General features: G+C 40.3%; 1 protein-coding gene across 1 annotated transcript in view; it reads right to left on the bottom strand.

Moving 5' to 3' along the window:
• The window catches only part of LOC136885325 (uncharacterized), a 74,311-nt gene that overhangs the window by 22,145 nt on the left and 39,901 nt on the right, over positions 1–12,265 (bottom strand). The window contains exons 2-4 of the mRNA XM_067157837.2: positions 5,756–5,889; positions 4,266–4,454; positions 2,300–2,407 (exon numbers count right to left, since the gene is read on the bottom strand). Of these exons, the coding sequence (XP_067013938.2) occupies positions 2,300–2,407; positions 4,266–4,454; positions 5,756–5,889 (431 nt within the window). The remainder of the gene's footprint in view (positions 1–2,299; positions 2,408–4,265; positions 4,455–5,755; positions 5,890–12,265) is intronic.

The following is a 12,265-nucleotide window of genomic DNA, read 5'->3' as shown; positions in this document are numbered from 1 at the left end:
AGTGGGAACACGTGCTTCCCCTAGTGCACTGTCACTGCATTGTCCTACGTAAGAAGCTTGCAGTGGTGTCTCAACGGCGCACTAGCGCCAGCGTCTTGGTAAGGTGTAACATTCCAACTGATGAGCCCACTGCTACATTAAGGCGAAACGCTGGTAATTCCGTGATTTAAAAGTTCTGAGGAGCTCAGGGGCGTAGCTTAAAAGGGGGGGGGTTACTGGTGGTTACAATCTCCCCTCCGTGAAAAGTTTACAAAAATGAAATAAACAGAAACCAACAATAAACAATAAACTAAATTAACCTTCACAAAGATCTGAAAAGTGCTAGACTCCACCTTGACATGAACAAGGACAGAACTAAATAGAGACAACAAATCCATATAGCGGACTCCGCCACAAGGAGGGACAAACGCTGAAAAGAAGGGGAAGAAGACAAAGAAGAAGAAGAAGTTATTATTTTGCTTTTACTGCCTCATTTGAGCATTTCGGTCAATCATTTTCTTGTCATCTTCTTCGATAAGATTTCTTTTCGAATTACCCTATAACTACCCTTTCCATTCTATGTCGTTTGTCTATTTTTGGTTTAAAACCTTTTTTTTTATGTTTTTCAGTTTCTTTAAATTTTCTGTTTCATTTTGCAAATCATTCAGAGTTATTTCCACAGGGTGGCGCACGAATAGTTGACACGTTTAATTTTAGAATAACAACTTTATTTTTTACAGAACAATAATGAAATTTTAGACACAGCCAGCTTGGACCGTGGAAATACATTTCACTATATCACAGGTTCAACGTGGCCTCCACCGCGGCGGACAACCTCTTCGAGACGAGTACCCATGTTCCTGACGACTTTGCGGCACAGGTCTTCATGAATTTCACTACAGAGCTGCACAATCCGAGCACGCATTTCCATGCGGGTTTCAGGTCTTTTTTTTTCTTTCAAATAGCCCCATAAAATAAATCACAAGGATTTAAATCAGGGCTTTAAGGAGGCCATGAGAATTCGCCATTATTTTTGTACTGTGGGTAACGAAAAGACATTACACGATCACCAAATACTCCCCTCAAAAATTCAAGAACATCGTTAGCTGTGTGAGGTGTTGCAACATCTTGCATAAACCACTGCGTATGAATAGGGATAGCGAGAATTTGAGGCATGAATTAATTCCCCAGCATGTCCTTCTATCGCTGTGCATTAACTGTCTGACTGAAAGAAAAAGGTCCAATTAACCCATGACTTAACAGGGCTACCCATAGACTCACTTTTTCTCCGTACGTGTTTTTTCATGAATAATGTCTGGTTTTCTGTAGTCCAAAACCGCACCTTCTTTTTTTTATTAACTGCTCCGTTGAGATGAAAATAGGCTTCATTAGAGAACCAAGTGTTAAACAGCACTTCATCTTTATCTTGAGTCCATAAGGCGTACTGCAATCTCTTCTCCCTGTGAAGATCTGTGAGCTTGTGTAGTACAGTCATTTTGTACGCGCACAACTGAAGGTCATCGTGTAACATTCTTTGAACTGAAGGGTGCGATATTCCACTTCCTCTTGAAGCTCTCCCCGTGTTGACTTGTGTGGGCCGCGCTGCATGGCGACCCACAGGACACCGAACTGCTGGTGCACGTGGTCGCGTTTCTTCCTTCACTCTGCTTTGTTCTTCAAACTTTCTGCATAAGCGAAGGATGAAATTCCTTGCTGGTGCCCACCTAATCTGAAATACAGCTCGAAATTTCCTTTGTGTCGTCATAACAATTTTTGATTCGCAATAAAAGATAACTGTTTTGGCGCGCAGCTGAACGGAGAGTCGGCCGTGGTCGGTCATGGCAGAAAGCTCACTGGAATGCAGGAATTTGGAGACAAAGCAGCAGTGTCACCTGTACAGATATTTCCATGAAACAGGGAAGGTGTGAGCGAAATTTGAACAACATAGTACGTAAGTTGCATTTTATATTTGCTTTTCAAATGTGTCAACTATTCGTGCGCCACCCTGTAGTTCTTCCACATACATACTCTCTGATTTCCTTATTCCATCTTACTTGTTGCTTCAGATTCCAGAGTTTCTCTATTATTTTTCTTGGTAATCAGGTTTCTGGTGTCCTCATTGTGTGACCAGGGAAAGAGATCTTAATTATGTTGTGTTGGGTATTCAGGCCGAAGGCTGGTTGGATCCTCAACAGGTCCACTATTAGCTGTCATAGATGGTCTAGGTGTCACTGAAGAGGTGTATTAGAGAAATGAGGTAGTTTCCCGTTGCTTTCCTCACTATTTTAATTATAATATACTGTAATTATGTGTTGCTCACCAGCTGAGTGTAGACACAAGCCCAGTCGATTCCCATGTTCTGACAACGGGCCCACGCGTTTTCCAGGTCAGGTATTAGCTCCGATGTTCGTAAACAGAAGGGATGTATCTGAAAATAAAAAATAAATAAATAAATAAATAAATAAATAAATAAATAAATAAATAAATAAATAAATAAATAAATAAATAAATAAATAAATAAACACATGAAAATCCACAGCCTGTTTCCAGTCATTCGGCCAGGTCAGGAATCTAGCGGCGAGGATAGGAATTGTGCCGGCTGCCGAAGCACGTCGCACTCCTCTGGGGCAATGATTAATGACTAACAGATGAATTGAAATGATATCAGAGAGTATTGCTGGAATGAATTATGACAGGGAAAACCGGACTACCTGGAGAAAAACCTGTCCCGCCTCCGTTTTGTCCAGCACAAATCTCACATGAGTGACCGGGATTTGAATCACGGAACTCAGCGGTGAGAGGCCGGCGCGCTGCCGCCTGAGCCACGCAGGCTCCAAATAAATAAATAAATAAATAAATAAATAAATAAATAAATAAATAAATAAATAAATAAATAAATAAATAAATAAAATATTTGCACGATTGCTAAATAATAAATTAAGTGAATACTACTGAAATTATTTATAGGTTACTGCAATTAAATGAAATGTTAGAAGTTTAATATAATTCTAATTAAATCGTAGAATGTTTCCTAAATACTGTAAAACACATATTTCGGGAACTGTAGGATTTTAGAGTTAATTTGGTTGATTTTCAAAACGTCCCCGGTGCTTCTTTTTTATTTAATATTTTGAAACTTACGTATGTGGGTTAGAGAAGATAACAGAAAAAATCTTGTATTATTTCTGGTTTCAGAGCAATCATTAAATTTGTAATAATATATAGTGATAGAACATAATAAATTAATACTACAATTAAGACACTTCAAGACAGTAATCAAAACAGAGTGTCTGTATACTAGTGAATGCCTCCGAATGACAGGAATGTCAGGAAAGTCAGTGCTAAGGGAAACCGAGAAATTTGAAAGATCCTCCGCAAGATAATGGGTCCAAAACTTGTGGATGGCCAGCATAGGTTACGAGGAAGGGGGAGAAATAAACCAAGAAAGTGAAAGATTGATTGAGTCAATGAAAAAAAAATAGGCTGACAAAACAGCAATCAAATACAAAATTATATTACTTCGCGCAGCGCTCTGTGCTCATGCTGGGTACCTAAATGTTTTTCCGCGTGCATCGAAAAACATACTGTACTCTATCAATGAATCGCTCCCAAAAACTTAATACATGCTGAAATCCAAAAATAAATTACTTTTATTACAATTGATTTCAAAAAATGGCTATTTTTATTAACAAGACTAGCAAGTGGCTATAGTGCTTTATTTAATATCCTCCGGTGTGCGGCGCTGAACAGTTCGAGTATTAACTATTTACAACTAACATGTATCCAAGCTAGCTGCTCTGCCACCGTAACTCACTGTGAATCTCGAGCGAGGCCAACAGCTATCACCGCACCTCTCCAAAAGAAGGAGGCTTATTATTCCTTAGAATTCTTTATAAAGTTAAAAAGCTGCAAACAGCTAAATCAAGGCACGCCACAGCTGTTCGCTCTACCGTCTTTCCAACGAACTGCGTTTCTTTGTCGGCGCGCGAGAGACGAGAGAGCTACCCCAGCGAAATTCAAGTCGCTTGGTTGACGCGACAGCTATAAGAAAATGAAAATACAAAATTATTTACTCCAGCATCGCCAGATTCATTCTTACAAGTGCCATATTCGCCTAAAGAGTTGTCTCACATTAATGAGTGCGCAGAACCTAACCCCAGACATTGGAAATCTCATCTAACACAAAAGACGCTAGACGTCTCGATGCAGTCCCGAATATAGGTTACAACTACGTCAGTATTCAAATTGCGTGGCGTTAAGGTAATGCATTATCAGTCTTTACGTACCCAAGAGGACTGTATCTCATATGAGGCGACATTCTTCCATATCTTGGAAGTAAGATTATCCAGTCGACAATGAGCGTCTTCAGAAAGTGTCGGCTCGGTGTAGTCTGCGTGTAACTCGTACATCTCCTGCTGTCGTCTGTGTAGTTGTCTGGCGGGGCTGAAGCGCCTCTTGCCGTTGAAGAAATGCTGCTGCAAAGACCAAGAAAAACTTTGAGAAGAACATGAGAATTCGTTTTTGATATTTGTGTACGTGTAAAACGAAGTGTGTCAGTAAAATGAAATGTACCGGGAGTGTCCGAGGACAAGTTCGGCTCGCCAGGTGCAGGTCTTTTGATTTGACACCCGTAAGTGACCTGCGCGTCATGATGAGGATGAAATTATGATGAAGACAACACATACACCCAGCCGCCGTGCCAAAGAAATTAACCAATGATGGTTAAAATTCCCGACCCTGCCAGGAATCGAACCCGGGACCCCTGTGACCAAAGGCCAGCACGCTAACCAATTAGCCATGGAGCAGGACAAGTGTCTCAGTGTTTCGAGCACATGAGAAGCTACAACTTGTAAATCGTATCAAGAATCAAAACCAAACTCCATGGCGCAACAGTCTTGGAGGGCCTCGGCCGTTATTCTTGGCTTTCAAGATCGGGGCCGCTATCTCACGTCAGGTAACTCCTGAATTGTAAACACGTAGCCTGAGTGAACCTCGAACCAACCCTCAGATCCAGGTAAAAGTCCCTGACTTGACCGGGAATCGAACCCGGGTTCTCTGGGTAAAAGGCAGGCACGCTACCCCTACACCGCGGGGCCGGCTTAAATCGTATCAAAAACGTGTGATTACACGGTTTGGACATAGAATTAAACAGGTCAAAACATCTGGTGGTTGTGTTTGTGATAGTGGTGACTTCTTGTAAGGAACAAAGAGAAAAAAATCGAAATTAAAAAACCAAAACAAAAGGAAATGCTAGAGTAGAGTGGAGGAGAGAGAGAGAGAGAGAGAGAGAGAGAGGTTCGAGGGTACTTAGTTGAGCGTAACTGCTGGGATACTTTCTTTGTAGTTGTAAAGACAGTCTTGATGTCGTGAAGCTTTACAAACTTGCCAGTCCTATCCATATTCACTGGGTTGAGTGGAAGGAATGTCTTTCTCTCACGTGTCTTTTCCCGTTCTCCTCAGATCGTGGAGGAGACTCAACAGTCCTGTTGATCTCAGTTTTGCTGAATCAGCAGACTGTACAGTCGAAAAGAGACTCTCCTCTTTCCTCTGGCAGAGATCTGGTTGACAGTTCCTTGGTTCGCTCAAGCAGCGTCCTATTTCTCTTTAGGGCGATGATTGGAATTATCCCAATAATCACGGTTAGGCTTGACAAGGTTTAAAAGCGTCACGAGATCAAGGTCTCTATAACTACAAGGAAAATGTCCCAGCATTTACGCTCAGCTAAAATTTGTCAGCTGATATCGACCGGAAAGCATGCACCATCATTTAGTCTTACCCTTAGTTTATGATGCTTGTGCCGGAATGGAGACATAGATCTCGAACTCTCAAGTGGGATAGCTCTTCTATCCGAACTAAGGGCAGGCCTCACGTTTTGTCTCCAATCTAAAGAGGTAGGTCTTACAGGAGCATCTGAAAGGAGAAGAAAGGTCACTATGATTTCAAATGGTTACCGAGGTCGATTTTGGGGTAGGCTTACTAGACTGTAGCCTAAGGGCACGTGTCACAAAATACCAGGTGTATACCACCGCCGTCTGAATACTCCTATACTGCCTGCTCTATGCGAGGCTTTTGGCGAATAGGCTGTGACAAAAATTTCCGCTAGATGGCAGACATAGACGCACAGTGTTCCAAACTTATTCTAATGACGGCAGCCTACAAAATATTATGCAGTATGGTCATATGTTCACTGAAGCTCGTAAATTACATCAGTAATATTAAATATCGTCAATATTACCTGTATGAAGTTGCAGTTGGCCTCTTCATGTCACAATTTAAAGATTTTCCTGGACGAAGGCTGGGAGTGCTACCGTACTTTTTTGTGTTCTTGCCAACGCAATATCAGTCAATAGAGGTCTTACGAACTTGGTTGGAATAATATCACCAACATTTTGCTGATGTTCTTTGACCTCACACTGTAACAAAATACATTCTGAAAGGGGAAACGTCGCAAGTCCTTGTATTACGCTCGTGCGTTTGAAGGACTTCGACAATAGGGCACAGCAGCTTAAACGAACTCCTGCAGATGCTTCACCAGAGCAACAAAACAAGGTTTCGGGTATCGAACTCCTCTATCTTGATGGATAATCAGTTCCATTTAGCGATGTCGAAGCTTTAGGCAGCGAGATGTTGCTGACGCATATGTCACACTCCATTCTCTCTTCAACAACACGAACCTAGTACCACTGCCTTCGTAATGTCCAGGCCGTACTGTACCTCTGATGACGTCACGCTTTGGGGGGGACTTAAAGGCGATAGGCATACGCTCCGCTTGAATAACACACTCGTTTAAATTACTTAAAGAACTGTTAACACCTTATAAAACCAAAACCTATCCTCAAATATTTGTTAATTCTGACATACAATGCATATCCTTCTCCGTAACGTTCTATTTCTCGCGTATATACGTTCGTTTGCGTGAGTACAGCCTAACACTTTGAGACATATTCTTGCGATTTTATCCATTTTCCGGTCAACTGGAACATTTACATCATACACACTGATAGAAAACATGCAGCCAATTACCATTACTATTTATTGCAAATATAAATTTTATTTCTGTACCTCACTGCTTCCACTCCGTGAACACTGCAGCTTTCCTGGACCTCTCACAGGAAGTTACACCAGTATGGAGTAGGTCTGCTCTCTTTGAAGCACTTTGTTGAATACACACGTCGGTGTGAATTTTACAAAAGTTGTTTAAAAATATATTCACCCAAATATATATAGGCCTACACTGCCCGGCCTGGACTTCCAATTTCTTCCCGCAGTCACAAATGACTAGGGAATCTGCCAACTGCATTGACTCCAAAGCCAAGGATTTTGTGACAGACTTAGGATCGTCTGAATTTAGAAATTCCATCTTATATGTATCTGACACCAACACACAAAATACTTTGTACACCTCAATTCCAAGTTCTATTGACATGTCTGATGGATACTTTAAGCCCCTCGAGTTAGGAAATTCAGATATCTTACTTCTGGAGGTAATTCATAAATAAGATCTGAATCTGTCAGAAGATAAGACTTAAATAAATCACACTGCTGTTTGATACCCATATTTTTATTTTATTTTATTTTTGCTATTTGCTTTTCGTCGCACCGACACAGATAGATTTTCGGCGACGATGGGACAGGAAAGGTCTAGGAATGGGAAGGAAGCGGCCGTGGCCTTAATTAAGGTAGAGCCCCAGCATTTGCCTGGCGTGAAAATGGGAAATCACGGAAAAGAATCTTCAGGGCTGCCGACAGTGGGGTTGAGACTTGCATTTTCAAATACACCGAATTCAGATAAGCCGTAGGTCTGATTACATAAAAATATAGAGCCTACCTAATGTTACCCATGTTTATGACATAATAAAAAAATTAACTCACCATCTGGATGGGTCACTCTTATTTCTCTCAGGATGTGATTTTCAGGAACGTGCTTGATACACACAACTGTGTTGTGATTAACTATTAAATTCTCCCTGGGAATAGCCTTTTTCCATAACTTAACTCTTCAGAAGGAAACACAAATACCGGAGTGTACTCTCCTTGTTTATAATTGGCTTTGCAGCCAGGCACACAGCAAATCTTAGGCATGGTGATTCCCCTCACTCATCATCTTAATTCAAGTATATACAATTCGTGGATAATAATAAAACACAGAATGCACTAACTCAATTAATTTTACACTATAAATATAACTTTACACAAATAAACTACAAAATTAAAACACTGAAGAACGATCTTCTTAACCTATGGCTTCATATTAATACACGCTCACACTAAGTTTTCAACACTAATTAACGACTTTCCACTTAATAATGCAGTCGATGACGACTCATTCTCACATATATTTGAGTGAACATGCGGCCATCATTAAAAATTTCAATAAAACTGCAAAAATCTATGTTTAACTCTACTAACTCATGTGCTAAACTTCCCCCCTAACGATCAGCTGATTGCTTTCCCGCGCTCGTTACAGTACGGCCTGGACATCATGAAGGCAGTGCTAGTACCCACAAATTAGGATTTGATTTCCTGTTTCTAGTTTGATTAGGATATTATCGTCTGGATATTTGAGGTTGTCCAAAATGTCTAAACATGAAGACGTTTGTTTTGTGAATGTCCGTCACAATTCTTATCACAAGGAATCCACTATCCTCCACGGCTTTAATCACCTTCTGAAAAAAAAAAAAAAAAAAAAAAAATCCGCAGCTTGTTTCCAGTCATTCGACCGGGTCAGGAATGGAATGAATGAAGCCCTATCTAGCGGCGAGGATAGGAATTATGCCGGCTGCCGAAGCCTGTCGCACTCCTCTGGGGCAATGATTAATGAAGGACAGATGAAATGAAATGATATTCAAGAGTGTTGCTGGAATGAAATATGACAGGGAAAACCGGAGTACCCGGAGAAAAACCTGATCCGCCTCCGCTTTGTCCAGCACAAATATCCATGAAGTGACCGGGATTTGAATCACGGAACCCAGTGGTGAAAGGCCGGCGCGCTGCCGCCTGAGCTACGGAGGCTCTGAAATAAGGTGTGAAGGCACAGATGCGAGAGTAATCTAAGGATATCCAATTACTTCCTTTATTAGGTCCTTGCCTAGATAAAGCCGACAGCCGCTTTTCTCTTAATTCCCTTCTAGACGGTATTTCGTGGAGCCGTATCGTTTCTGGCTGCGAACCACCTTGCCGAGATTGGAAAAATGGTACACAACAGTTGAATATTTCGGGGAAAGAATCTGACGTTTCAGTTCTACAAAAAAATATACCTTGCACAAACGGAAAGAAACAAATACACTTTAAAATCACCTCTGAAATATCTATAAGCATAACATGATAAATTCATGTCACAGTTCTATACAAAATATATCTTGTACGAACCGGAGTGACCAGACACGTTTACACATTGTACGAAATAATTCAGCTTTTCACACACACATTCATGCACCAATAACACAGTTCTACACCCACACTGACAGCGAAGATTCTGCGTCTACTACTGCACTCTTACGGCGACTTGAAAAGATATTGGTATTCGCGCCTTCCTGTGTTAAACCATCGCCTTCTACTATGACTGCGCTAATACGCCTTCTCATTCGTCCGGTCACACACAGGTAAACGAGCGAACACGGCGTAGTTATCAGTTCAGGCGCTTGGAGCGCTGAGAAGCTGGCCTTAGTCTGCTTGATGAACACCTCCTAGATAATAAGGCCTCACAACTGTTCCGCATGTCTACCGTGACGTCACTACCGGGAGGCAAGCTTGAATCTTCTCAGTGTTAAGAAAGCAATGAGTGTGGTCATGTGTCGGTGCAATTATGTAGAAGTGTTTTAATTATTTTCATTGTACCAGTTGCGAATCGTTGTGTACAATGGTGCTAAAGTGTTGTGTGCCCAACTGCAAGGGAAATTACGATATTGATAACAAAGTCCATGTGTTTAAGTTCCCGAAAGATGAGGTTATGCAGCAGAGATAGTTACGTGCAATTCCAAGACAAGATTACAGAGTTACTAAATACTCGGTGGTGAGTAACTGTTACTTTTACATTTTCACATAATCATAATGCACATAGGCCTATTAGGTATTAAACTACACGCAGCAACTGGTGATATGTAGGTATGTTTACTCTCGTAAGATATGAGGTTATGTTAGCTTACAATCAAGGGATACATTATTATTATTACCCGAATTAGATTTATTATACACATTAAACTACATGCCTACATATGTAGGCCTATTCACTCTGTAAATGCATGAAGTTGGCTCACAGTGGTATCTTATTTTATAGGTATGCCACAGACATTTCAAAGCCAGTGATGTCTTGTGGGAAGTAACTGCTACTGATTCAAAGACAGGAAAAACTTTAACTGCTCCTCTTCCAAGTCCACGACTGTCAGAGAATGCAGTCCCATGTATCTTTCCCAACTGTCTATCATATTTATCTTCACATTCTACCAGTTCAAGAGAAGAACCGGACAAAAAGAGAAGTAGAATAGAGAGGGAATCAATAAACAGAGCAATTGAAGATAGTATCAACAGTCATGCCTCATACACAGACAGAATTTCAGTCCACAATCTAACACAACTGAAAAATAAAATAAACATGTTGATGTTACCTGATGGTTGGTGTACTGTTGTGAAGGAAATGCAAGTAATTTTTCTGTACATGGATACATTAAAGCAACCACATTGCATAGCATATATAATAATTGAAGAGGACATGACCTCAAAAGTGTATTCTAAAGGGGTTTTATTGCAGTGTAAATTTTCTAATGTAGGCAAAATTACCAACACAAATGAAGTACATTCTTTAGTTACAAAATTCCATAGGTACATTACAGGGAATGAGTGTAACAGTGTGCAGAAAGATACAACAAATAAGTTAATTCTAGGCCTCGTGGGTGAATTGATCACTGAGGAAGATGACCCCACGTTTAATTTAATAAAATCACAGTTAAAACTTTCCTTAGTTCCTAAACACAAAAGGGAGTATGATAATGATTTTCTTGTTATTTGTTCAATCTTCCAACTGATTTCTCCTCATGCTTACAAATTTATGAGACATAGAAGTAATTTAATTTTACCACATGTTAATACTTTGAAAAGAGTATGTTCCAGTCTGAATGGTAGCCCAATATTAGAACAGAAACCTACATATTTTCTGGAATATATAAAACAGAAAGTTCAAGGTTTTCAACAGAATGACAAATTTGTAACATTGATGGTAGATGAAATTCACATTAAACCATACATGGACTTCAAGGGAGGGAACATTGTAGGCTCATGTGCTAACACTACCAATGTTGCTACATCAGCACATGTATTTATGATCCAGAGCATTTTATCATCAAAGAAGGAAGTGGTTCATATTCTCCTTGTGTCCAAGTTAACAGGTGATGATTTACACAGTATCATGTCAAAGGTTATTGTTGGTTTGGAATCTATGGGATTTAATGTTCTGGCTGTTGTGACTGATAATAATGCTCTCAACACCAAAGCAATGTCAAAATTTTCAAATACACCTCAACTTAAAACTGAGTATTGTAATCCTGGAAATCCTAACAAGTCTCTTTTTTATCTCATTGACACTGTGCATTTATTTAAATGCATCAGAAATAATTGGCTCAACCAGAAAACTAATGGTTTGGAATTTGTGTATCCTGACTTTGATGATTTTTCTAAAGTTAAAGTTGCATCTTTCAAAGCTATAAGGGACTTGTTTGAGGCTGAAGGGAATGACCTTGTAAAGCATGGGTATGGTTTGACTGTCAAAGCTCTATGGCCTTCAAGTTTTGAAAGACAAAATGTGAAATATGTGTGTCAGTTGTTTAATGACCATATAGTAAATGCTTTACTAGTAGGAGAAAAGCACTTTTTTTTTTTTTGCTATTTGCTTTACGTCGCACCGACACAGATAGGTCTTATGGCGACGATGGGACAGGGAAGGGCTAGGAGTAGGAAGGAAGCGGCCGTGGCCTTAATTAAGGTACAGCCCCAGCATTTGCCTAGTGTGAAAATGGGAAACCACGGAAAACCATCTTCAGGGGTGCCGACAGTGGGGTTCGAACCTACTATCTCCCGAATACTGGATACTGACCGCACTTAAGCGATTGCAGCTATCGAGCTTGGTAAAAGCACAATTTAACATCATATGAGGGCACAGCTGAATTTGTAAAAGTAATCACTACCTGGTGGCAGATTGTTAATGTAAAGACCCCTTTCAAAGGTGTAAGACTTAATGATAAATTTCAACAGCCTCTCACCAACAAACCTGGTGATGAACGGAAGAGTTTTTTAA

The sequence above is a fragment of the Anabrus simplex genome, chromosome 14, assembly GCF_040414725.1.
Source record: "Anabrus simplex isolate iqAnaSimp1 chromosome 14, ASM4041472v1, whole genome shotgun sequence".
Lineage (NCBI taxonomy): Eukaryota > Metazoa > Arthropoda > Insecta > Orthoptera > Tettigoniidae > Anabrus > Anabrus simplex.
This window is presented reverse-complemented; position numbering and strand designations above follow the sequence as displayed.